Genomic DNA, 24,485 nt, shown 5'->3' on the forward strand with positions numbered 1-24,485 from the left:
GAGCAGCCCTCCCGCCACCACATGGAGACGGCGGGGATCCTTCCCTTCTGTTCCCCTGGCTGTGTCCTTCCCTGGAGCAGCCAGGGTGAGTTGCCCACGTCCCCCCGAGCAGCGGGAGCATCCCGGGCGGTGCGGCGGTGCTGGCCCGGCCCGGCCCGCAGGCACAGGGGCAGGGCGGCCGCAGAGCTGCTCCGCGCTCCCCCAACGCCCACGTAAGGAAGTGGTTGCATTTCTCGGAGAGGAAAAGGGAAGTCAGGCAGCCTCGGCGGGGCAGGCACAGCTCCAGCCGCTCGCTCCGGGCTCCGTTCGTGTCGACTGCCCAGAGTCCATGAACGAGCCCCGCCGTCCAGGAACCGAGCCCAGCCCGCCCTGCACTGCAAGGTAAGCACGGGCAGGCAGCTCTGCCGCCCTGCCAGGACCCGGGGCTGTCCCGTGGGGCTGTGGCTGTCACCGCTGCTGGCTCTCACACCCTTCTCCAGGGTTCGGGGGGTCCCCCCGGGCTGGGTCAGGGGGGTGCAGACAGCCCCTTGCCCCTGCGAGTTTCGCTGTCGCTGCATTTCGAGTGTTTTGGGGCTTTCTCCCAGCTTTATCAGCAAGTTTGATGGGGTTTTTTTCTCTTGCCGGTGGTCTGATAGCTCTGGGTGGGTGGAAAGTGTTCTCCTGTGGGGGTCCCGTCGGGGTTGATGCCGGCAGAGGCAGAGCTGCCGCAATCTGCCCTCTCCTCCTCGGGATCAGCTGCTTCCCGCTTTGCCCGGGGCGAGGAAGAGGAGGGTCAGAGCCGCCTTCCTCTGCCCTGGCACGGGGGGTGTCCCCTCAGGGCCAGGCTGGCTCATGGGGCACCCCCACCAGCGCTGGGGTCTGAGGACGGGTGTCCCCAGCCTGGCTGGCAGGAGCACGGGGGGTGACACCTTCAGCTGCCGCAGGGATCAGAGGGGCCCCGGGGGTCGGTATTGGGGCTTGGTGGTGCAGGAGAGAATTTCAGGGCGTCGCAGCTCCCAGCAGGATCCTCATTGGGTGCAAACCCTCCTCCCGCCACCCCGCCAGGCTCGTAAAAACCCGAACTCCAGCTCCTCTGGTGTGCGGCTTCCTCCCGGGACTGGGAGGAGCCGCCGGCACTCGGCCCTGCCAAGGTTTGGTTATCTCCTCCGAGGATGTTTCCGAACTGCTTGGGCTGGCCGGGAAGATAACGGAGCTGTTCCAGCTCCCAATCCCGCCCTGTCTGGCCTTCGGAAAATTCCCATTTTCCTCCCTCGAGAGCCCCTGCGTTGTGGGAGGGGTTGGAGGGGTATAATCACAGCTCCTCTGATGCTGTGCCCAGCTGGGGAAGGGGCTGCCGAGCCCCCGTGGGAGCAGGATTCAGCAGCGGGGCACCAGCAGGGAACGGGCTGGAAAAGGGGCTCTGGGGGAAATAAAACCCCACCCGCAGCTGGGAGCGGCCAAGGCATCGCAGCCTCACTCCTTGCCGTGTCTGGCAGAGGCTGCTGTCCCTGGCACGGCAGCTGAACTCATCCCTTCGGGATGGCACTCAGCAAGGGACCCTAGGAAGGGGGATTTATGCCTCTGAGCTCCCAAACCACCTGGAAAAAAGTCCTTCGAAGTGTCCTTCCTCCCTCCCGTCCTTCCTCCAGCGAGCCCTTTCAGCCCAGTGCCCATTTCATCCAAATCCCTTTTGCACACATTTTCCTTCTCCTGCTCCCTTTCAATGCCGACAGGGCTGTCCCTGTCGCTGATAATTTTGTCTATCCCTTGTGGTGCTGCTCCATCCCCAGGGCTCGAGGGAGCAGCTCGTGGTGGCAGCAGCTTTGTACCGTCCTTGGGACACGCTGTGCTGCATCCCGGGGGGATCGGTGGGGCTGGAGAGGGCAGCTGCCTCCTCATCCATGTCCTTGGCCAGGGGCTGTGTAACAGCAGCCCTGGAATTTCTCCACACGCAGAAGGCAGGTGATGGAGCTCCTCAGATTTTCTTTTCCTCAGCCCAGAGATGGAGCTTTGCTAAGAGGAATTTTTTCCCCCTTCCCCTGTAACGTTTTTAGCTGCCAAAGAAAACGGGATGTGTTCAGGGAGTTCCCAAAATAGCCGAGAGCAGGCTGTGAGTAATTCCCCGGTCTGCCACGCCCTGCGAGGTGTTTCCCTACATCCCTGCAAGGGGCTGTGACGCTGCTCGAGCCCTTCCCAGTCCCGTGGCACCTGGAGGGGCCTTTGGGGCAAACTGCTCCATCCCATTACAATTGGGGACCAGCAGGAATGGTGGGAGTTCAGCCAGGAGAAGGGATTGGTCCTGGGGTCTGAGCACTGATGGGATGGGATGGAAGGGCCTCCATGGGGTTTTTGGCTCTTCCTAAAGGAGAGATGTGGAAGGAGTGAGTGGATCTGGCCCTGTTGGGGTGAAAAGAGGAGGTGCTGCCTGTGGTGGGACCCCAGGGGTGCACATGGGGCTGCTGGCAGCACGGTCCCTATGTGCCCAGCCAGCTCCTGCCCAGCAAGGTTCAGCCAGCAGGGTTTAGAAGTTCCTGCAAATGGACAGTTTTTAAGCTTGGAAATCCTCAGGAAAACCCTCTTCATAGCAGAGGAGAGACATGATGGGCTGCAACACAGGGCTGATCCCAGGGGGAGGAATCATTCTGCGGGGCTGGGAGCTGGGATCTTGTCCTGTGGCTGCAGCAGCGTGTCCTGACAGCCTGGGGGTCTCTCCCTGTCCCCAGCCCGTGAGCCATGGCCTACCACAGCTTCCTGCTGGAGCCCATCAGCTGCCACGCCTGGAACAAGGACCGCACCCGTGAGTACGACATTCCCAAGGATACCCCAGGCACTGTCCTGGCTGAACATTCCCGTGGTGGGCGATGCTCCGGGACGGGGCAGAGATGGGCTGGGACGGCACATTCCTGGTGTCCCCGGGTCCCATTGCCGAACAGAGCCCGGCACAGCGGTGCCAGCGCAGGGACAGAGCCCGGCACAGCGGTGCGAGGGCAGGGACAGAGCCCGGCACAGCGGTACCAGCGCAGAACAGAGCCCGGCACAGTGGTGCCAGTGCAGGACAGAGCCCGGCACAGCGGTGCCAGTGCAGGGACATAGCCCGGCACAGCGGTGCCAGCGCAGGGACAGAGCCCGGCACAGCGGTGCGAGGGCAGGGACAGAGCCCGGCACAGCGGTACCAGCGCAGAACAGAGCCCGGCACAGTGGTGCCAGTGCAGGACAGAGCCCGGCACAGCGGTGCCAGAGCAGGGACAGAGCCCGGCACAGCGGTGCCAGCGCAGGGACAGAGCCCGGCACAGCGGTGCCAGAGCAGGGACAGAGCCCGGCACAGCGGTGCCAGCGCAGGACAGAGCCCGGCACAGCGGTGCCAGGGCAGGGACATAGCCCGGCACAGCGGTGCCAGCGCAGAACAGAGCCCGGCACAGTGGTGCCAGTGCAGGACAGAGCCCGGCACAGCGGTGCCAGTGCAGGACAGAGCCCGGCACAGCGGTGCCAGGGCAGGGACATAGCCCGGCACAGCGGTGCCAGGGCAGGGACATAGCCCGGCACAGCGGTGCCAGCGCAGCCCCCGGCCCCGAGGCACCGGCAGGGGAGAGCCGGGAGCGGAGCAGAGCCGGGTGATTCACGGCCGATGGCATTTCCCGACCGCGGCCCGGGGATGTGGGAGAACAAAAAGCGCATTCTGTGCTGCGGGCAAGGCGGGCGGGGCGGGATGGGGCTGCTTTTGGAGCTGTGCACCCGCAGCCGTCCCGTTCCATCCCGTCCGATCCCATCCTGTCTCATCCCGCCAGCCCCATGGGCCCACACTGCGGGAAGGGACCACACTGGGCTGTGGGGTGCGGGGATCTCCCTTCCCATGGGATGATTTGCAGCATCAGGGCAGTCCAGGAGCTGGGGGGCTTAGTGGGGACCTGGAGCCAGGAAGGGAGGGGTTGGTGCTGGTTGTGACCCAGGGGAGGCTTTACCCTGGCCACTGTCACCCCCAGAGATCGCCCTGTGCCCCAACAACCACGAGGTTCACATCTACCGCAAGGATGGGGCCAAGTGGAGCAAAGTCCACGAGCTGAAGGAGCACAACGGGCAGGTGACAGGTGAGTCCTGGCTGGAAGAGGGGACAGGGACATGGAGGGTGGGTGGGCCTGTCCCAGAGCTGCTTTCAATCCTGCTTGTGGTACTGGCACCAGTGGATGGGGGTTGTGCAGGGGTGGAGGAAAATGGAGCAGGTTGTGTCCAGCTGAAGACAGCTAGGGGTGGGATGGGAGGGAGGGAGAATGGGAAAGGAGAATGGGAAGGGACATGGATGGATGGGAGAAATGGGGTAAAATGGATTGGGATGATGTGGGATGGATGGGCAGAGAAAGGACAGGGTAGGGTGGAATGAGGGATAGATGGATGGATGGATGGATGGATGGATGATGGATATATATGGGAGAGAATGGAATGGAATGGAATGGAATGGAATGGAATGGAATGGAATGGAATGGAATGGAATGGAATGGAATGGTGTGGGAGGCATGGGAAGGGATGGGGTGGAATGAGAGGGATGGATAAGAGGGATGGGCTGCGATGGGTTGTCATGGAATGCTTTGAGGTGGGAGGAATGGGAAGGGGTGATATGGGGCAAAGAGGAACTGCGGAGCACAGACCTTCCAGAACAACATTCAGACATCCCCCAGCCCTGAGTGCCACCTGCCCATTCCCATTCCTGTGCTCCCTGGGCCACCATCCCCTCTGCCTTCCAGGCATCGACTGGGCCCCTGAGAGCAACCGGCTGGTGACGTGCGGCACCGACCGCAACGCCTACGTGTGGACGCTCAAGGGCAGCGTGTGGAAACCCACGCTGGTCATCCTGCGCATCAACCGCGCCGCACGCTGCGTCAAGTGGTCCCCAAAGGAGAACAAATTCGCCGTGGGCAGCGGCTCCCGCCTCATCTCCATCTGCTACTTCGAGCAGGAGAACGACTGGTGAGGCTGTGGCGCTGCCCCGGGGGGAGGGAGGGATGGATGGATGGATGGATGGATGGATGGATGGATGGATGGATGGATGGATGGATGGATGGGTGGATGATGGATGGATGGATGGATGGATGGATGGATGGATGGATGGATGGATGGATGGATGGATGGATGGATGGATGGATGAATAAAAACTGGAGGAGCTGGAGATGGTGGAGACAGATAGGAAAACAGAGGGATGGACTCCCCATGTCCAAGCTGCTACTGCAGGACAGTGGCTCAGTGCAGCTCCTGGGGCACTTGGAGCCCTGGCCAGCTCCCCAAAATTTCTGAGGGGCTCTGGGGATGGTGGTGCTGCCCCTCTGGTGCCACCCCCTCTCCACACAGGTGGGTTTGCAAGCACATCAAGAAGCCCATCCGCTCGACAGTGCTCAGCCTGGACTGGCACCCCAACAACGTCCTCCTGGCTGCTGGCTCCTGTGACTTCAAGTGCAGGTGAGGAGCAGGGGTTGGGTGACTGATGAAGGATGGGTAGGGAGGCAGGCTTCACCCCAGGTGCTGTTTGGAGCAGGGAATGGAGCACCAGGGGGATGTACGGAGGTCTGGGGACCATCCCAGGGATACAGCACACATGGGAGGTGGGGGGACACCCCACAGGCTCTGCCAGGGAAACTGAGTCCCACAATTGAGGCAAGGGGCAGAGATGCAGGTGGCACAGGTCCTGCATCCAGGGACACATGGCATGGCTCTCCCCTTCCCAGGATCTTCTCAGCCTACATCAAGGAGGTGGAGGAGCGGCCCAGCCCCACGCCCTGGGGCTCCAAGATGCCCTTTGGGGAGCTGATGTTCGAGTCGAGCAGCAGCTGTGGGTGGGTGCACAGCATCTGCTTCTCAGCCAGCGGCTCCCGTGTGGCCTGGGTGAGCCATGACAGCACCCTGTGCCTCGCTGATGCTGGCAAGAAGATGGCGTAAGCAGGGCTGGGGACAGGAGGGCCTTGGGGGGACTGGGGGAGGCTGTGCTGGGGGTGGCAGCTGGGGTTGACCCCCAGACCAACACGAGGATGGAGGTATGTGGGTTGGGTTGGGCCAAGAGCAACTCCAGAGTGTCCCTGCATGTGGGTGGGGGAGATGGAAGGGTTCAGCCCTGGAGCATCACCCCAGAGCATCTGTGAGTATTCCCTGAGCATCCCTGTACTCGGGTGGGGAAGGTAAGAGGGGTTCAGCCTCAGGAGCTGAAATAGCCCTGGAGCAGCCCTGGGTATCCCTGAGCATTCCTGGAGTATTTCTGCCCATTCCTGGAGTATGTCTGCCCATCCCTGGAGTATCTCTGCGTATCTCTGCCCATCCCTGGGTATCCCTGTGCACCCTTGTATGGATATGGGACATAGAGGGCTCAGCCCCAGGAGCTGGACACCCCTGGAACATCCCCAGATCACCAGGGCTGGAGGAGCTGTGCCAGTCTCAGCACGGAGGCTGAAGCTGAGCTCGTTGTTCACACCTGGCAGCGTGGCCTCCTTGTGCACCGAGACGCTGCCCCTGCTGGCTGTCACCTTCATCACCGAGAACAGCCTGGTGGCCGCGGTGAGTCCGGGCGGGGGCACGGGCTGGGGGCTGTGCCTGCAGCAGCCTGGAGGGTGCTGAGCAGGCCAGGTTTGTTCCCCAGGGCCACGACTGCTGCCCCATGCTGTTCACCTACGAGGAGAGCCAGGGCAGCCTGAGCTTTGGGGGGAAGCTGGATGTGCCCAAGCAGAGCTCCCAGCGCGGCCTCACCGCCCGCGAGCGCTTCCAGAACCTGGACAAGAAAGCGAGCTCGGACACGGCCAACGCCAGCCTGGACACCCTGCACAAGAACAGCATCAGGTGTGGGCTGGGGAGGGACAGGCCTGGGGTCACCTCGGGGGCTGCTGATCCCTGAGCATCCCCTGGGTGTGCTGCTGTCCTGCCCAGGAGCTGGGACAGCTCTGCAGAATCCTTGGATGTCCCCAAAATGTCCCTGAGCATCCCTGCAAAGGGGAGGGAGAGGCTCCAGCACACGAGCTGCAACAGCCCTGGGTGTCCCTGAGTTTCCCAAGCATTCCTTGGTATCCCCAGAGCATCCTTGCATGTGAGAAGGGAAGATAGAGAAGTCTAGTTCCAAAAGCTGGGATGGTCCTGGAGCATCCTTGGAGCATCTCTGTCTACCCCAGTGCCTTCCTGCACTGGTGGGGCAGATGAAGAGTCCAGTCCCACTCCCACCCCTGGCTGCCAGACAGCTCCAAGGGCTCAACACTGGGACTGATTCCTGCTCCCTCTTTGCACCCACAGCCAGATCTCAGTGCTGACTGGCGGGAAGGACAAGTGCTCCCAGTTCTGTACCACAGGGATGGACGGGGGCATGAGCATCTGGGATGTCAAGGTAAGGAATCCCCGTGGACCCCTCAGGCTGGGAGCACCCAGCATTGAACCATCTTCCCTCCTCTCAGCTCCCCAACCACCCCCAGTTTCTCTGGGAAGCAACGAGCTGATGAACATCCTCCTGTTTCATTTCAGAGCCTGGAGTCAGCACTGAAGGATCTCAAGATTAAATGAAGGAGCCATCTGGGAAGTGCATCCCAGCTTCCAGCTGCCCCTGCTCTGCCCCCTGCCACCCCCACCCCGTGCCACACAACCCAGCCATGATGCCACCAGTGCCTGTCCCCGCTGCCAGCCAGCCCTGGTGGCTGTTTCCAGACAAAGAACACCATTTTTCTTACTATTTTTGTTACCATGCTTCCTGATGCTGGTCATACATTGCTTGGAGAAATTGCAAATAAAGGATTTTCCTGGAAAAATCAAAATAGTGGGTTTTTTGCTCTTTTTTAGAACAAGTTCAGTGCAAACACAGGTGTGATTGGGGCAGATTGCAGTGCTATGCCACATCTCACCACAGGTGGTCACATCCTTTCTGCCACCAGTGCTGAGGGGGATTTGGGGCTGTGGGGATAAGGGGGATGTCATTTTCCATTCCCTGCTTCAGCACCATTTCAAAACAGGATTGGTGTTAGGGAAAGGGAGGGCAGAGGATGAAGTGGCCAGGGAGCACAGGTTCCTGTTCTCTGAGTGCCCTGGTAAAAGCCCCATCAGGTGGGTAATTCCCAAACCTGGAGCCAGCTCAGAGACCTTGGGCTGCCCAACTAATCCTGGTCCTTCCCATGGCCTGGGAAGGGAGCACTGGCTGGCAGAGGCACAGTGACATTTGAGTTCTGCTCCAGCCCTCAGAGGGAGGTGTTATGTGGAGATTTTTCATGTGCTCACAAACCTCAACCTCCTGCCCTGCTCCATCCCAGGCATCCATCCAAACACTCCCCTGTCCTGCCCCTGCACCATCCAGTGCTCCAAGGATCACCAAACCTCCCGTGCAGGCTGTCCCCACATCAGCCCCTCCCTCTTGGAGCTGACAGCACAGCCACCTCTCCTGGCAGCACTTGCTCATCTTCCACAGCTCCCTGAGGATATTTCCTATCCCAAACCTTGGCTTGGTCTGAGCTGTGCTTTGAGCCAGCAGCTCGCTGTGACATTCCCTGGGGCACAGTCCTGTGTCACACCCCTGTGCCCAAGTCCCTGCAGCCAGGCATGACCAGAGTGACGTGGAACAAATCCCATTTGTCACCCTGCATCTCCACAGCTGCAACCCCTCTCCCAGTGACTTCCAGAGCTCCAAGCCCTGGAGCTGGATGTCCTCCAACCTTTAGGAAGCGTGTCTGGGAAGCACTGGTGTCCCTGAGCAGGACTCCCAGCCCTCCTGGGGCACAGCAGGCTAGAACATCTCCCCTCCAGAGCCATCAGAGGTGACAGGGAGGTCACAGTGCGGTGACTGCCCTTCTGACAGGGGACTAGGCCAGACAGTGGCCTCAGGGTAACTGTTTCCTCCACCGTGGTAAACAGATTGTGCAAGACATCCATCAGAATCAGCAGGGAAAGCTTTTTCCCTCCAGGCTGTGTATGCTGATGGAGCTCCTGAACCCAAAGCCAAACTCCACACCACAACCAGCAGCCCCCAGCTGCAGCTGTGCCTCCCCCAGCTGTGCCCTTCCCACACACATCAGGCCACAGCACTTCTGATAACTTACAGTTTAATCAGCCAAATATACAAGTTCTCTTGATGGTTTTTAAACTTGATCAATTTTTTTTTTTTTTTTTTTGCTTTTTGGTTGTTTTTTTTTTTTCCATCTGGATCTGACACAATAAATGTTGTTTGTTTTTCTCCTTTAAACAAAGGATGATGTGGTTAAAAACTGGCACTATCCCTAATAAGGAGGAAAAAAAAGAAAATGAAGAGGAGGGAAAAGGGGAGACTGGCTGCAAGAAAGGAGGGATGAATCTGGGAAGGAACAGCACTCCAGATGTCCATGAAGTCAGGCTCCCAGCTTATACTGCAATGCCCTGCAGCAAAATTTAACGGGCTCTTTGCCAACTGGATTCCTCAGATACATTATCCTTTGGGATTTCAAACCAAGTCAGTTCCCCACCCCATGCCCCACCCCACAACGACCCCACAATCTATTTTCTTGCAATCTAGTATTTGAAGCACCTCCCCTCCCACACAGCTCCCTCCCACCCTGCCCCCCTCCCACCATCTACGAGTTCTTGATCCTAAAAACAGCAAAAACATTCATGTTTCGGAACTGTTACAGGGAATTGCTGTCCAGCACAGCTCTGCACTGCAGAGAGCAGCTGCCCCTAACCCCAAATGGAAATCTGTGCCAGGATGAGGACAAACACATCGTCAGTGTCTCTTGGAGGTGGAGGTGAGGTCAATGCTGCAGGATGCCCTGCCTGGCGTCGATGGAGGTGACACTGCAGAGCTCCCACAGGACCAGGCACAGTTCCCTGGTGTTTCCTCCTCTTGCATGGTCTGTGTTTACTTGTTAAGGGATAGTGACTGCAGTCTTTTACCTGCCATGGCCGCTTCGTCTTTTGCTGGGGAGGAAAACAACAGTTTCATCATTTCATGGTGCAGATCAGGGACTGGGGGTGGATTGGTAGCGCTGGGGATCAGAATCCTGCCAGTTGGGTAATGGAAAAAATCCCACCCTTCCCACCAGTTTCACAGAGGTAAGAGGCACAGCTCCTCTTGTATGTTCCCCTCTATCTCTGGCCTCTCTCCAGGTGTCCACAAATCACCCTGATACCCAAATTTCTTTGTGGAAGCCACCAAGGAGCTGTGCTCAGACTTCTGGTTCATACCTCCCAGGGAAAGGACAGGAAGGGAAGGAGTGCTGTGAACTCCCTGGGCAGTTCAGATCCCCACATGCAAAGCAGAAAAACCACCCAGCACAAGGAGCCTGCTAAGCCCCCAAACTGGAGGCAGCATTGCCTGTGAGGCAGGGGACAAAATGGATATCAAGGACAGTTCTCTCCTCCTCTTTTCCTCCTCTGGCATCCAAGCTCTTGTTTATAAAGCAAGAACTTTATGAGAGGGAAACAACTGAGCCTAGCTTTGCTGAGGGGTGTTGATGACACTCAGCAACACAACACAGTCTCAGATGAGGGATGTGTGACTGCAGCCACAGCATGGAGAGGTAGGAGAATATCATAAATTATTCTCTAACCTTTTCTTTCTTCTTCCTTCTTTCTGGCAGCTTCTTCCCTTTGCTTCCGAATGATGGCTAATCGGGCAAGGTCTGCCTTGGCTTGCTCTGTTTTCCCAGCTAGGTGCATTTTCATGTATCTTTCTTTTGCCTTTTGCTTCTCTATTTCCTCTCTGCCCAAAGGAAACACACCAGTCACCAGAGTATCCAGGCAAGCCCACAGGAACAGGCACAGTGGGGCTTTCCAAACAGGAAAATCCCCAGAACCAGGGGTCCTTCACCACTTTTCAAGCACAGGTTCTGTCTATTTGCAGGATTTGAACAGGAATGAGCTGAGAGATTGTTTCTACCTTTCTTCAGCTAAGTAAGGACACAGACACACAAGGAGGTCAAATGAACTAACCCCATACCACAAGAACTGTGACATCTTTTTCCCTGCCTTACCCTCAGAGGTGTCCTACTGCTGAAGCAATCTATCCCAAATAAAAAAGATTAAACCTTCCCTTCCAAACCTCACCACTGCTAAATGAAACTAGAAGATTAAACTTTGGTTTTCAGGTTATTCATCTGCCCAGATAAATACTTCACTACAATATCTGTAATCTGGGAAACTGCTACCTGTCACTAGGGCACCTTCTGCAGAGATTAAAGTGGATTCAAGGTGACCCCTGGTTAATGGATTTCTGTTCTGATTTTTGTCATAAAACTTCAGGAAAGGAATGGTCTAAATCCCCTTCACAGCAGTATGATTTCAAGTTTCAGTTTGGTCTAACTTTTGGCATAAAAACTTAGGAATGGTCTCAATCCCTTTCTCTCAGAGCAGAATAGCCACAGCTGCTCCCAGAGGACAGACAGAGCTCCTGTGAAGTTTCTAAGGAACCACATTTTGAAGCACAGTCAGCCCAGTCTGCTGCTGCTCAGTGCCTCCTTTAGACAACCAACACTCCTTTAAGGGCTCCCTGAACCACTGACACAGAGCAGGGGAAACACTTCCCTGCACCAAGGTGCTGCCAGCAGCAAGGCTGAAATTCAGGGGTGCAGCAGGAACTCACCTCTCTCGTCGTGAGAGCTCCTTGGGTCCATCCAGGTCCAGCTGAGTGACTTTTTTGGTTGTCTGAATGACACGGTTGGGGTTCTCTATGTCTATCAACCCCTCCACTCCTTTGCGCTTTTGCTGCGGGTCAGGAACAAGAGGAGGAACCTCAGAGGCTGAGGAGCTCTCACACCCTCCCCAAACACACTGCAGAGCACCCCAAAAGCACAAGCCAAGGTTTTACTACTAGCCAGTAAAACCATTTAGGAATCAAGGTACCCTCAGCCTTTTAAAAAATCTTGTTGCCTTTATATTTCATTTATAAATATTCACAAGTTTTCATTCTGAGGGCAAAATGCTGTCAAATTGAGTGTTTTCTGGCTTCTGTAAGTAGTTCCATAAAAATGCACTCTAGGTAGCTCTGCTCAGAATCCAGAGTGTGCATCTTCCCCCCAGCCCAAGGGTTAGGTACATTAAGTGCCCTGAGAATGCAGTACCTGATAATCCTCATCATCTTCATCACTCTCATCTGAATCTAGAGATTTCTTCTCCTTTTTAGGGTCCCCTGTTGCTCCTTCACCTCCTTCTTCTTGCTCCTCCTCTTCCTACAAAATCAGAGGAAATTAGAGGAAAGGCATGTCACTAAAAATCCCAAACCCAGCTCTTAAATGAGATTTTGGAGGCATGAGAGACAACTCTGAGTACTGGTGTTCTTGATATGGCCTTGTGCCACCAAGAGGGTCTGGCTGTCACAGAATGAGACAGAATGAGAATCCTCCTCAGCAACAGCATCACCTCTGAACAACTCTGCTGCTCCCTCTAATAGGAAAATGATTGTAAAAGACACCACTGCACTTTACTTTCCCCAAATGAAAGCTCTCCAGAAGAATTTTGGCCTGGGTTTCCAGTGCACACCACCTCAGACACTGGAAACTACATGGATGCAGCTTAGAGCTCGATCCCATCCTGAGTCTGGATAAAAAAAAAAAACATCTAAAGGAGAAAATTGAAAACCATCAACCAGAACATTCTTATCCAAGGAACTACAGCCTTTTAAACATAGCTTCCACCAGCCAGAAACCTAGGAATTCATTTCTGAATTATAAGAAGAGGCAGCATAGGTGTGAACAGCTTGTTTTACACTACCAAGATCTCTCATCAAGCAACCCACAAAGTGGATGAGCAAGGAACAGTAAGAGGAGTAATTTTGTTAATTGTGGGGGGCTTTTTTAAGCTTTCCTTAATAAATCAGTGTTAGATGTAACCATCACTATGTGATATGGGCTATCACAAAAAAGAAATCCTTCTCAAAGAGCAGTTCCCTGGCTTGCTGTGGAACAAGACACTTTCATGTGGGTCCTGCTTTTCTGTTCCATTTCCAGTCAGTATTTTTATTACAAACATGGAAGCAGAGAACACTTACACAGTTTGTGAATGACATCACACTAGTAGGAGTTGGAATTATTTTGGAAAACAGGATGAGACTCATAAGTGGTTTCAGAATGTGGAAATATGGCATGAAACCAAGAAGGTGGAATCAGAAACTAACCAAGAGGAGTTACACTTTGGAAGAAGAAATCCAACACAAAGCTGGGATATGTGGCTAAGCAGCAAAACAAACAATCATCTTGAGTTCCAGCTGGGCAAAACATTAAAAAGGACTCAACACTATGGCTCAGAACTGCTTGAGAGAGTCATCTCAGAGGTATTCACCAGGATTTCCTACATGGGGTGTAATTATCCTCCTGTGGTCAGTCTGTGAGGCCTCAGTTGGAATTGTTTATTTGGGCTGAGGCTGCACTTTCAGAGAGTCACAGAAAAATATTAAGAATGTTATCAGAGCTGTGATAAGTTGGGAATAATGAGAGCAAGAGCCCCAAAAAGCAGCCAAGGCTTTTATGACAGCAGCTAGGTCATGGTGGAAATGGGGGGAGCTGTTACAGTCCAGTGCTGGGGCACAGAAATACACCCAAAAGAGGCCCCACACCAGAAAACTCTGTTATCTCTCCCTACAAGTCAGAGGCAAACAAGAAAATCATGTGTGCAGGAAGAAGTCAAAGGAGTTTGGTTCATAAATCTACAATAGAGAGAGGGCAAATACAGTGATTTCATACAGTAACATGTCAAGATGTGGCTCTTGCTCTCCAAAGCCAAGCTGCAGAACAAATGAGCTGACACTGGAGACTGGAATGATGAAATATGGGGAGAAAAGATCTCCAGAGCTGCTGTGTAATCAGCTCCTCCATCCTTTAACCTTCAAATGCTGCCCTGGGTGGTCTCCCAGGCATCAGGAACCAGACTGGAGGACAACCTGGAGTTTCCCCAGCTGGAGATATTTAGGATCCATACTGTGATCACTGCTGGAATGATCTGCAGCACTTGGCTAAGTGCTCCTTTGCTCCTGAACAGTGAATAGCCAGCCTGGATAAGGCAGGAATCAGGCAGGAATTAGGACAGAAAGTACACAAAGGAGCAAACACATACCCTTGCCTTTTGCTTTTCTGCTTGGAGCTGGGCATCAATCTCCTCAGGACTCGTGTACTGCCTTGCTCGGCCTTTGTGGCCTCCTTTTCTACCTGCACAAAAAAATAAAAATAACAAATGGTTTAGTGGTAACTTCCAGAAAGGCCTGTTCCTCCTGCAGCACTCTCTAGATTTTAGGTGCAGATTACACAAACCAAAATAGCTTCTCTGATAGACCCTAACAACAAAACCCCCCACTGAACTGGGTGAAATGTTCCAAGAGAGAATTGGGATTATTGATACCACCCTTCTCTGCCTGTGCTTGTGGCCTCTCCAATTCCCTTCCCAGGCTGGCAAGGGACACTCAGTTCCACAGCAGATCCCAGTTTCCTGCACAGGAGAATCACAGTGTGCTCCTGTGGTTACAACCAACATTCCAACTAGCTTGGCTCCTTAACCCTTCCCACTGTGCCAAGAGAAAATAGGAAGCTAATTGGACAAAAGCTTTGGGAATTACAATGGGAGCTGAAGAAGTACTAAAAGGAGCCTCCATGTTTTACTGCTTTATGAGGAAAAATAAAAACAAGCTCCAGGAACCAGGAAGGGGAGTCACTTGGCTGGCACTGCCCCAAGTTCCAAATTCTGTTGATTAATGAACTGCTGAAGCCATTAATGATCCCTCCAAGCTCTGCTCTTCCAGCCCAAAGAATTGGGAAGCAAGTTGGATAGAGCCAACCCACAGCTCTGAGGAAGACTGGCAAAAAACAAACAACTCTAGCAAGGCAGCTCTGTGCCACTGCAGGAGTCCTGGAAGTCCCATGGCAGGAGCAGGAAACACTGGATCACTCTCACCCTCCCCACTTCACCTGCCGAGGACAATGGGAACCTCTCAGTGATGGGGAGGGATGAGGGATCATCCCCCCTCCTTGGCATGGTGTGGGATCCATGGGGGATCTGCCACTGCTCCCTCACTGTGTGCTGTTGGACTGGGAGGCACTGGGAGCCAGAGACATCCAACATTTCTGACCAATTCTCCTGGCTCAGCACAAACAAACTCTCACAATGCCTTAGCTCTGTCCCCAAACTCCACTGTGAAGCTTTACAGAAATCCTTGAGATATTTTTCCATAAGAAATGGGGAAGTGCAGACTAAATTCTTCTCTCTGGATTCAGCTGGGGAAGCTGATGTGCTCTCAAACACTAAGCAAAAGCTTTGGTGCACCAGACAGGTGTTTGCTGTTTGTTCCCAAGCATGGGAACACTGACACCCTCTGGAACATCTGCCACGGGAATGCTCCTGGGAAGACATTACCTCACTGCCCAGCACATGACATCACCAAAGGGAACAACACTGATATCTGTGACACACCAAGCCCCAAATAACCAAACTGTGCTCCCAGCCTGGCCAGAGCCAGGCTCCTCATCCAGCTGCTCCAAAATTCCACACTGGGCTCAGGACCAAGGAACACAAACTGCTCATTACTGCAAATAAACAGTGGTGATAAGGGGGGTGAGAAGCAACTAAAGAGGAATTATTTTACATTAAAAGTCTAAAAAGAAGCAAATGGAAGAATGAAGCCCATGGGAGCTCAGCACAGTGCAGGGATGGGGCTCTGCTCCCTCAGGGAGATCAAGCCTCACATCACACACAGGGAGTTGGTCCAACACCTGCTACTGAACAGCTCTGTGCCTCAGTTTCCCCATCTGAAAACAGGGATAACACTTCTCTTCCACCTCTTTAAAAAACAATCACCTGCAGATTTTTCACTGCAGCCAAGCCCAGTGGTGCCCAGGCAGGCCCACATTCACATCTTCATCTTTAAACAGACTAATTAAGGAGTTCAGATGAAAGAGAATGGAATTATACTGGTGGAACCTCTTCTTTTTAAAATCAAAGTATTAGGGGGGAAAAAAAGGAAATTAATCGGAAATGAACCTGTAAAAAATTATTAGTAGCTGGTTAATGCCCCTTCCTTTTATATTAATAGTGAGTGCCAAACTCCACTCTTCGTCCAACAATCCAGCAAATCCCACTGACTTGGGGGAAAATGACCAAAGATCCCTCTTCTTCCAAATTGCAAAAGGTTTGAATTAAACATTTAAATCTGTACAATGAAATAAATAGCAGGAAATCCTGAAGTTACACGGCATTTAAATATGAAAAATGGGGTGATAACCCACCACGGTTCTTTGCCTTCACAAAAACCACATAAAAGCTTCAACCCCATCTCCCTATCACTGTGCAAATGGACCCAAAATGAAGTGGTTAAATAAAATCCGAGCAAGGAATCAGTTTGGTGCTAAAGGCTGGGAAACGCTGATGAAACGAAGCAGAGCAAACTGCAGGGAAGAGAAATGAAGAGGGCTGGTGTGTGACCGGGGTTTGCAAGAGCCAATTATGCAGATGGTGCATGTGGAGAAGGTTCTGGGTGGATCCTGCAGAGCCGTGACAGCCCGGCAGTGCCTCATCCGCGCTCCTGAATCACACGAGCAGCAAGTCCGTGCCCGCTGCGGAACACCCAAAACGCGGCCACACCAAAGGAGCCGCGTTTGGAGCCCCCAAACGGGCCCGCTCGGCTCCCCCGCTGGGGCCGCACCGCCGCCCCGGGAGCCCCACGCCCCGTGCAGGGGAACCCGCCGCGGCTCCGACCCAGCGGGAGCACACGGAGCCAGCCCGGCCCGCGGGGCCCCGACACCCCCGGGGCACGGAACCGGCCCCGGCTCGGGGCAGGGCGCGGGAAGGGGCGAGGCAGCCCCGGAACTCGAGACCCCCCCCGAGCCCAAAGACAGCCGCGGGAGCCGCCGGTGAGGGGGACAGGGATCCCCGCAGGCTCCCGCCAGGCCGCGCAGAGCGGACCCGCCGCGGCATCTTCACAGCCGGCGGCGAGCACGAGCCCTGCCCGCGCCGGGCCGGGCGCCCCACACGCCCCCTCAGCCCCCTCCTCTCTGCCCCCCGTTTCCCCCCGCCGCCGCTCCCCGCGGGGGGACCCTCGGCCCGGCCCGGCCCCCACCACCACCTTTCGGCATCGCGGCGATGGCGGCACGGCCCCCCCGGCCCGAGCGGCGCCCGGAACCGGAACCGGGACCGCCCCCGCGCCAGGCCCCGCCGCCGGGCTGCCCGCAGCGCGCCGCTCCCGGTGCTCCCGCGGGGCAGCGAGGCCAGCGGGGAGCGGGGCCGGTTCTCCCCGGGGGTTTCTCTCCTCTCTCGGGGCGGCGGCGCGAGCGGCGGGCAGCGCTTCGGGCAGGCAGCACTATGGGCAGCCCAGGGGCGGGGCCACAAGCGGCGCGGCTGCGAGAGGCCCCCGGGTGACGGCGGCGGCGCGACGGGAGCGGGCGGTGAGCGGGACCGGGACCGGGATCGGGATCAGGGTGGGGACCGGGACGGGGACCGGGACCGGCATCAGGATCAGGGTCAGTGTCAGGATCAGAACAGGAATCGGAACCAGGACCTGCGGCCTCCCCTCACCCCGCCAGCCCTGGCTTCCTGTTGGGCCCGGCCCGGGCGGGCTCTGTATCAGCGGGATCTGGCTGGAGTTGTCACCTCGGGGAAGGAGTGGCTGCCGTGCTTTGCTGAGGAGAAAAACTGACTTATCGTACAGCAGTCACAGAGCTTTCACTTCTTTCACGAGCTCCGTATAGCTCATTTTTATCCTTGAAGTGGAAAACGGGAAGGGGGCACAGAAGCCTTAGGAGGAATTTATCTGACAGCAGTTTTCCTTTCGTTTTTCCCAGTGATTCTGAGGGAGTGGCGGCAGTTCCCTTGGCCTTTTGCCCCTCTCGTTCCCGAAGCAATGCCCAAGGTGAAGAGGAGCAGGAAACCTCCCCCGGATGGCTGGGAGCTGATTGAGCCCACACTGGATGAGCTGGATCAGAAGATGAGAGAAGGTGAGTGGGTGATCTCAGGAGTGGGACCCCAAAACAAGCTCACAGGAGGTGCTTCATGAATACAAGTGGACCTTTTTTGTGTCTGTGCCTCCAGTGGTGCTGCAGGTTGGTCCTGGGCCATGCTCATCCCTAATTTTGGGGTTATGGAGTACAGAGCTTTGGTTATAGCTAGTTTAGGGATGAAGCTCATGGAAGAACTGGTAGTTCCTGTCCATGTTGTTGCTGTGGGCATGAAGTCACTCCTGGCCCCAGTGTGGGTTATGTCATCCCATTACCACTGGTTTTATATCCTAAACGAGCTGCTCCAGGTCAGGTCCCTCTCATTTGAGTCTCCTCCCATTAATCTCAGTCTTATCCCTGTCACATATTAAAGTTAGGAACAGTTCATTGCAAAGTGATTGAGGGAAGCACGTGGTCACCTGGTGTTTGTGTTCCCTCCCAGCGGAGACAGAGCCACATGAAGGGAAGAGGAAAGTGGAGTCACTCTGGCCCATCTTCAGGATCCACCACCAGAAAACACGATACATCTTTGATCTCTTCTACAAGAGGAAAGCAATCAGCAGAGGTGAGGAGGGCAGGGGCTTTACCTGGGGCAGGAAAGAAGTGGAGTGAGTGAGGTGCTCACTTGTGGATGCCACTGAGCTGGGAGTTGGTGGGATCAGGTTTCTGGGAAAGGAGGATGGAGGGAAGGCTTGGCAGCTGCCATGCTTTGCCTGCTGGTTACTACTGCTGGTAACTCCTGCTAGTGAGACTTGTGACAGTGTCTGCTCCTCCCCAGAGCTCTATGAGTACTGCATCAAGGAGGGCTATGCTGACAAAAACCTGATTGCCAAGTGGAAGAAGCAGGGCTATGAGAACCTCTGCTGCCTGCGCTGCATCCAGACTCGGGACACCAACTTTGGCACCAACTGCATCTGCAGGGTCCCCAAAAGCAAGCTGGAAGTGGTGAGTCTCCAGCTTGTTCCTCTGCTCTGCAGTAGCTGTTCTGACTTCTCCCAGCTCATGGACAGCAGAGAGGGTAGTGCTGTTCTTCCTGGTAATTTCCTCTGCCTTTGCTGGTAGAATTGGTGTCAAGTTGGTGTTAAAGTTACTGTCAGCTTTGGCATTCATTTAAAGTTGTTAAAAGTATAGGAGATAACACCAAACTGTGGAAACCCTTCCCACCCAGAGCCATTCCCTGCCTCGAGGTCTGAGCCTGCTGCTCTGGCTGTGGCTTGGCTGTAACACCCTCCTCATGTTTGTTTTTCAGGGCAGAATCATTGAGTGCACTCACTGTGGATGCAGAGGTTGCTCTGGGTGAAGCCTTTTGCCATCAAACTTGTGTTTTGAACTCTGAGGGATATCCTCCTCCTCAATGGACTATGAGTGCAATTACAGCCACTTTCGTTGATGGGATATTTCTGTATAATAATTAAAGCAGCAGCATGATCACCCAGATCGTGCATAAGTGGGGGGGCTTTGGAGTAGGGTTTTGTGTAGCCTTTTATTTTAAAATAAAGCTTGACTACCTGAGAGAGTGATGTGATCTTCTGGTGAAACATTCCTGTGCCCCTCTTCTGTTGGATGTGTTCTAGGTGCTTGAAGGTTGTTCTGCACATTGTGAGCTGCTCTGGGTTGTTTTCTCCACTAAATCTGTTTAAAAGGCTATGTAGAAAGGAAATACAGTTCCCAAGTGTCCAGTCTGAGTTCTTCCCTGATCGTGTGCAGATGGAAGCTGCATTGCACTGGAATTCCAGGTTTGTAACCTGGAATTAATGCACAGATCCCTTCAGGAATGCCAGCAGTCTGGAGACCTAGAGGTCACATGTGAAGTGACAGGACACGAACAAAACCAGCACTGAGCTAAACCCCTGCTAAATCTGATTTTGCTTTTCCTTGTTTTGCACAGGGTTTGCTAAACTACAGCCCATCTAATCCTTGGCAGTTGAAGGAAATACACTGAAAATGTATTTTCTCCTCCTTAAAACAAAAGGAAATATTTTATTATGTAACTATTGCAAGAACTGGGGGTTGGGGATACACAAAGCAGCTTTACATCAAGCCAGTTTAAAGAAGCAAGTCATGCATCTTCCTTGTGCTGGAAGAACTTGAAACTTCAGCATCCTGCTCCCTTTTCCTGCACAGCCTCTGCCTCACTGTCCTGTCCCTGAGGCTTTGCTGTCCTGTACTTGGCCCAGGGGTGGGGGGTCTCCTCTCCAGCCATAACTTTTAACCACCGGTAGTAGTAGCCACGGAAACCATCAATCCTCTCCAGGTATGGGTTTTTGTACTTATACTGCAAAGAGAAAAGCAACAGAACAAGTTTCCATTAGATGAGAGCTCACTTCAGCACCGGTCTGCAGGAGCTGCAAGAGAAGAAACAGTGATCGAGTAATCGTCAGCCAGACCTGACAAACCCAAAGGAAACTCAGGCAGACATTAAATAATCATATTTATGATCCCCCTCCCTTGTTGGTGTCCTTTGTGATGCCTTGCCAGCCTGGCAGCCCTGGCTCCTCACCCTGCTGTCCTTACCCTGTCGAATTTGGGCGGGTACCGTGCTGCGAACTCCAGCTGCCGGATGATCACTTCATTGGGAGGCACCTGGTTATTCCTCATGTCCCGCAGGATCTCCGTGAGGTAACTGTAATCCAGCTGCCTCACAGCAGCAGCGATCAGGGTGCTGTAGATGTACTTGTTGGGAGTTATCCCAGACCTCTGGAAAGAACAAAGGCTACAGTTAAACAAGTTTATTTGCTGACTAGTGCAGGACTTGCAGAAGGAAAAGGCAGAGGTGCTTTTTACACAAGGAGCACAGCTCTCATCACAGGACCTGTGAAGCAGCTTGTGCAGTGCACGAGTTTGTGCAGGTACAGGACAAACCACCTTCAGCTACTCTGGAACTGCATGTTTTTGGGAAGAGAACAAAACCACTCATCACAAAAACCTCAGTAGGTCTTTAAAAAGCATTAGCACTTCACTTGGTCTCTTCCTGCAGCTCAGACCCCAAGCAGCAGAGGATTTTTCTTTGATTACCTTCAAATCTGAGAGTAGCTGCAGTCCATCCTGCTGTTTGTGGCAGGCAATTGCCAAGTTACAAAATGTCTGGAGGTTAGGTGACAGTCCCCTCTTCACCAGAGGTGGCAGGATGCTCTGCAAGATACAAGTGTTGGCATCACTTCCCAGAAATTCTTACTGTAGCTTTTCACACAGGGAGCTGGATGTGCTAAAACAGAATCCGTAAATACTTAGAAATTTACCAAGCACTGCCTTGTGGGAATCAGTGTGAGATCCCAGTTTCTGCTGTGGACAGAGAAATGGGTCTCAGCAAAAGAGAGGCCTGAGAACAAGAAGGTAGTAATAGGGCTGGTTCTGAGGTTTTTCTCTCACCTTTGCTCCCTCCAGGTCTCCCTGTTTACTTCTCTTCCTCATTAAAGTGTTAAAGAAGGTCACGTCCACTTTTACTTTATGATCATCCAGCAGTGCCAGCAAAGAGGACTCTGAGGGGCTTTGGGGTTCCACCAGCTCAGCCAGTAATGTGAATGTTTTAATGTTGGGCTCTGCATTGTCCTCTTTCATTTTGTTCAAGAATCCCTCCACATCCCCCATCAGAGCCAGTCTGTGGGATGGTGTGGCCACTGTCCCCAGGGAAACCACAGCTGTGTCAGCCATCCTGGAATCCAACAAGTTGGGCAGGTTGCAGAAAGGCAGCTTTTGGCTTAGGTGTGCCTGTTTCCATTCCATCTCACTCTGGGCTGTCCTCATCAAGGCTCCAGCCCTGCTGGGAGTGACACTGGGGCTGTCAGGAGCAGCTGGTGCTGCCTCAGCCTGAGCCACATCTTTGTTTTGTTGTTGGGTCCGTTCCTCGGGCTGCAGCAAACTCTCCTGAAATAATTGCTTCTCCATAGCTTCCACATCCAGCTGGACAGCAGCACTCTCTGATCCCTTCTTCCTCTGATTTTTCACCTTTTCCTTCTGCCTGCCAGGAGGCAGTTTCAGCTGAGGAGAGGTTTCAGGAGGATTGAGCAGGAGCTGAGAGGCCACAGCAGGGTTGCCAATCCCACAGTCTCTGGCTGCACGCAGCATCAGGTTGTAGGTGTGGCTGTCGGCCTTTATTCCCAGCTTGTTCATTTGTTGCCAAACCTGAAAAGGGGAACATGGGTATTAAATAACAGGAGCATCTCCAGCAGCCTCTAAGTACATATGTTAATGGGATCTGTGTGAGGAGTGAATTTACAGCATGACAAGGACAGTGACCTTGAGCTGGAGAGCCCTGTAAGATGATCCAGGGTTATTTAGCAGCATGAGAGATGTCCTGAGCAAAGTCTGGTTTTCAGAACTTGTGCTAGGAGGAGCTGAACTCCTCCCATTTCACCACCCCACGGCTTTCCATGTGTAACAAGGTGATGAGTTACAATGCAGCAGCACTTTCCCCCCTCTCAGAAACACAGGACAAACCTGCAAGGCAAACCGGAAGCCGTTTTCACTGTCTTTTATGCAGCTCATGAGAAGGAAGCTGAAGGTCTCAGCTGTGAGAACATGGCCCTTCTGCACAATTTCCTGAAAAGAGCAGAGAGAGCATTAAACTTCCTGGTTACGCTGTGTAGTGAAGCCCAAATATCACTGTCATTACCTGGGTATAGTTGTAACAAGTTTTGGATACACTGAGCCAGTTTTAAAGCCAAAGCTGCCTTCTTTCAGATAATCAAGCCTAGAGTTTGGCACACACAATTTCACTATATAACAATAAGGATCAATGAAATATAAACACATGATCTGTAATTATCTCTGCTGGAAATGAAATTAAAGCCTGATGCAACGTGACAACTACCAAGAGATTTAACCACAGCACAGAATAGGTTTAATAGGAGAAAAGCAACCCATTTACCTTGAGTACATCCAAGCACATCCTGAGGTCTGAGCAGAGGGCACAGACCTTCAGCAGGGCGTGGTAGGTGATGAGGTTCAGCTCCTGGTTTTTGCTCTGCAGCTGCTGCCGCAGTTTCAGGGCACTCTGCAGCCCTGAGTCCTTCCACGGAGACTCAGCACAGGCGTTGAACAGAGCTGTGTAAGTGGCCTCTGTGGGGATTAACCCTCGTTTTTTCATCTATGGGAAGAGAAGAAGGACAGCTTGAATTTTTTAACTGTTTCTTAAGAGTTTCAGGCTAAGAAGATGTCAACACTAACGCAAAGGTGCTTTGGAGACAAAGTAACATGACTGAATGCTCAAAATGCTTTTAGCTTAGAAAATGCTTTGGGGAGAAGTCAAACCTACATCATTGTAGAGCCTGAATGCCTTTTTCACGTAGCCAACCCTGCCACAGCCACCAATGAGAACAGTGTAATTGCTTTCTTCTGGCTGGACACGCTCCTCCTTCAGCATCTGCACCTCAAACAGCTCCAGAGCCTCTGCCAGCTGCAAGGATGAGAAAAACCATCATGAGGCAGCAAGAGAATCACCTACAACAGATATTAATATATGCAGTTGTGGGGAGATTGTAGTTCAAGCCCTACAAACTGTGAGGTTTCTCACAAAAAAGCTGAAGAGGTTCTTTAGATGAGGGGGTGGAAACAGGATGGGGGACATGGTTTTAAGCTGACAGAGGGGAGATTTAGGTTGGATATTGAGAGGAAATCCTTTGCTCTGAGGGAAGTGAAGCATTAGCACAGGTTGTCCAGAGAAGCTGTGGCTGCCCCATCCCTGGAAGTGTTCAAGGCCAGGTTGGACAGGGCTTGGAGCAACCTGGGGCAGGGGAAGATGTCCCTGGTCATGATAGAGGATGAAACTGGATGATCTTTAAGGTCACTTCCAACCAAAACTGTTTCATTATGATTCTTTAATTCTTTCTATAAAGATACCAAATGATAGAGACTGGTCAGAGCTGCATCTTTCATCAGTGCCATCAGAAACAAGAGAAGAGCTGGGCTCAAACCTTGTCCTCTTTGATGAGCGCCTTGCACCGTAGGAAGTACCAGTATGGAGTGTTCTTAGGGCCACGGCGAGGTTTTCTTTCTGGCTCTTCTTCTCCTTCTTTCTGAAGCTTTAAATCTCGAAAGCGTGCTCTGGTTTTGTGGTAATATTTTCTAGAGGAAAATTTATCAGACAGCGTCCCGAACTCCACACCTTCATCATCATCTTCATCATCCTCCTTCTGCTCCTCGGTAGCTCCAGCGGAGCTGCCGGCACTGATCTCCCTGGGCTCACTGTCGGGAGGTTTGCAGGAGGCCTGGGAGGAGCTGCACGTTCTCCAGGAGGGCAGCGGGCCCTGGCCTGGGGGCCGGGACAGGAGCGGCGCCTGCCCGGATCCAACCCCGGGGGCTGCGCACCGCGCCCGCAGCAGAGCGGGGGAGGCGTAGCGACACCAGCGGGGGACAAGGAGCCGCAGGGAGCCCATGGTGTGCCCGCTGTCTCCGGAAGCGAGCGGGTGCGGAGCGGGGTCGGAATCGAGATCGGGATAAGAACCGGGACCCGGCCCCGCTCCACCGTCCCCCCTCACGCCGCCCCGGCCCCGCGGCGCCTGCGCGCACGGAAGGAGCGTGTCCCGGGCGGGCTCTGATTGGCGGCTGCGCGCGCGCTGCCCGCCGGGCGGCGGCTCCCCGGCCGCTGATTGGGCGGAGCGCGCGCGCTGCCCGCCGGGCGGCCGTGCC

The 24,485-nt window shown here is 54.0% G+C and overlaps 4 protein-coding genes across 5 annotated transcripts; 2 read left to right on the top strand and 2 right to left on the bottom strand.

Annotated features, from left to right (window-relative positions):
* Positions 1–188: 188 nt before the first annotated feature.
* ARPC1B (actin related protein 2/3 complex subunit 1B) lies at positions 189–7,745 on the top strand. Of its 2 annotated transcripts, XM_079320478.1 has the most exons (10): positions 189–381; positions 2,703–2,776; positions 3,960–4,064; positions 4,716–4,938; positions 5,317–5,424; positions 5,691–5,897; positions 6,435–6,510; positions 6,593–6,789; positions 7,234–7,324; positions 7,459–7,745. In XM_079320478.1, the coding sequence occupies exons 2-10, from the start codon at positions 2,713–2,715 to the stop codon at positions 7,495–7,497; spliced, it is 1,110 nt and encodes a 369-aa protein (XP_079176604.1). In that variant the 5' UTR covers positions 189–381; positions 2,703–2,712; the 3' UTR covers positions 7,498–7,745. The 2 variants fall into 2 exon arrangements, with proteins under 2 accessions (XP_079176604.1, XP_079176605.1); XM_079320479.1 differs by lacking the exon at positions 189–381 and having other exon boundaries at positions 2,684–2,776.
* Positions 7,746–9,098: 1,353 nt separating this feature from the next.
* Positions 9,099–17,133, bottom strand: PDAP1 (PDGFA associated protein 1). Its single transcript, XM_079320493.1, has 6 exons — positions 16,991–17,133; positions 13,996–14,087; positions 12,009–12,116; positions 11,531–11,652; positions 10,500–10,651; positions 9,099–9,867 (listed from the first exon to the last, which is right to left on the bottom strand). Exons 1-6 carry the CDS (start codon positions 16,998–17,000, stop codon positions 9,809–9,811), a joined length of 543 nt encoding a protein of 180 aa, XP_079176619.1. The 5' UTR covers positions 17,001–17,133; the 3' UTR covers positions 9,099–9,808.
* Positions 17,134–17,239: 106 nt separating this feature from the next.
* Positions 17,240–19,370, top strand: BUD31 (BUD31 homolog). Its single transcript, XM_079320494.1, has 5 exons — positions 17,240–17,309; positions 17,706–17,858; positions 18,301–18,423; positions 18,637–18,803; positions 19,108–19,370. Exons 2-5 carry the CDS (start codon positions 17,765–17,767, stop codon positions 19,156–19,158), a joined length of 435 nt encoding a protein of 144 aa, XP_079176620.1. The 5' UTR covers positions 17,240–17,309; positions 17,706–17,764; the 3' UTR covers positions 19,159–19,370.
* Positions 19,371–19,818: 448 nt separating this feature from the next.
* Positions 19,819–24,469, bottom strand: PTCD1 (pentatricopeptide repeat domain 1). The gene is made up of 8 exons (XM_079320459.1): positions 23,771–24,469; positions 23,113–23,253; positions 22,726–22,944; positions 22,296–22,397; positions 21,228–21,980; positions 20,874–20,990; positions 20,373–20,555; positions 19,819–20,133 (listed from the first exon to the last, which is right to left on the bottom strand). The coding sequence occupies exons 1-8, from the start codon at positions 24,230–24,232 to the stop codon at positions 19,954–19,956; spliced, it is 2,157 nt and encodes a 718-aa protein (XP_079176585.1). The 5' UTR covers positions 24,233–24,469; the 3' UTR covers positions 19,819–19,953.
* Between the last annotated feature and the right edge of the window lie 16 nt (positions 24,470–24,485).

This window comes from Erithacus rubecula (genome assembly GCF_903797595.1).
Source record: "Erithacus rubecula genome assembly, chromosome: 17".
In the NCBI taxonomy this organism is placed as follows: domain Eukaryota; kingdom Metazoa; phylum Chordata; class Aves; order Passeriformes; family Muscicapidae; genus Erithacus; species Erithacus rubecula.

Bases quoted from the DNA above. Each gene is read 5' to 3' on its own strand.
- PDAP1 (XM_079320493.1), bottom strand. The intron at 12,117-13,995 runs GTATGTGTTTGC...CTGATTTTGTAG, and splicing joins CAGAAAAGCAAAAGGCAAGG to GAAGAGGAGGAGCAAGAAGA. The intron at 9,868-10,499 runs GTTAGAGAATAA...TTTCCTCCCCAG, and splicing joins GAAGGAAGAAGAAAGAAAAG to CAAAAGACGAAGCGGCCATG.
- ARPC1B (XM_079320478.1), top strand. From the start codon at position 2,713: ATGGCCTACCACAGCTTCCTGCTGGAGCCCATCAGCTGCCACGCCTGG. The intron at 5,425-5,690 runs GTGAGGAGCAGG...TCCCCTTCCCAG, and splicing joins TCCTGTGACTTCAAGTGCAG to GATCTTCTCAGCCTACATCA. The intron at 5,898-6,434 runs GTAAGCAGGGCT...CACACCTGGCAG, and splicing joins GATGCTGGCAAGAAGATGGC to CGTGGCCTCCTTGTGCACCG.
- PTCD1 (XM_079320459.1), bottom strand. From the start codon at position 24,232: ATGGGCTCCCTGCGGCTCCTTGTCCCCCGCTGGTGTCGCTACGCCTCC. The intron at 22,945-23,112 runs GTAGGTTTGACT...CTCTTCCCATAG, and splicing joins CATTCAGGCTCTACAATGAT to ATGAAAAAACGAGGGTTAAT. The intron at 22,398-22,725 runs GTAAATGGGTTG...TGCTCTTTTCAG, and splicing joins TGTGCTTGGATGTACTCAAG to GAAATTGTGCAGAAGGGCCA.
- BUD31 (XM_079320494.1), top strand. From the start codon at position 17,765: ATGCCCAAGGTGAAGAGGAGCAGGAAACCTCCCCCGGATGGCTGGGAG. The intron at 17,859-18,300 runs GTGAGTGGGTGA...GTTCCCTCCCAG, and splicing joins GGATCAGAAGATGAGAGAAG to CGGAGACAGAGCCACATGAA. The intron at 18,804-19,107 runs GTGAGTCTCCAG...TTTGTTTTTCAG, and splicing joins CCAAAAGCAAGCTGGAAGTG to GGCAGAATCATTGAGTGCAC.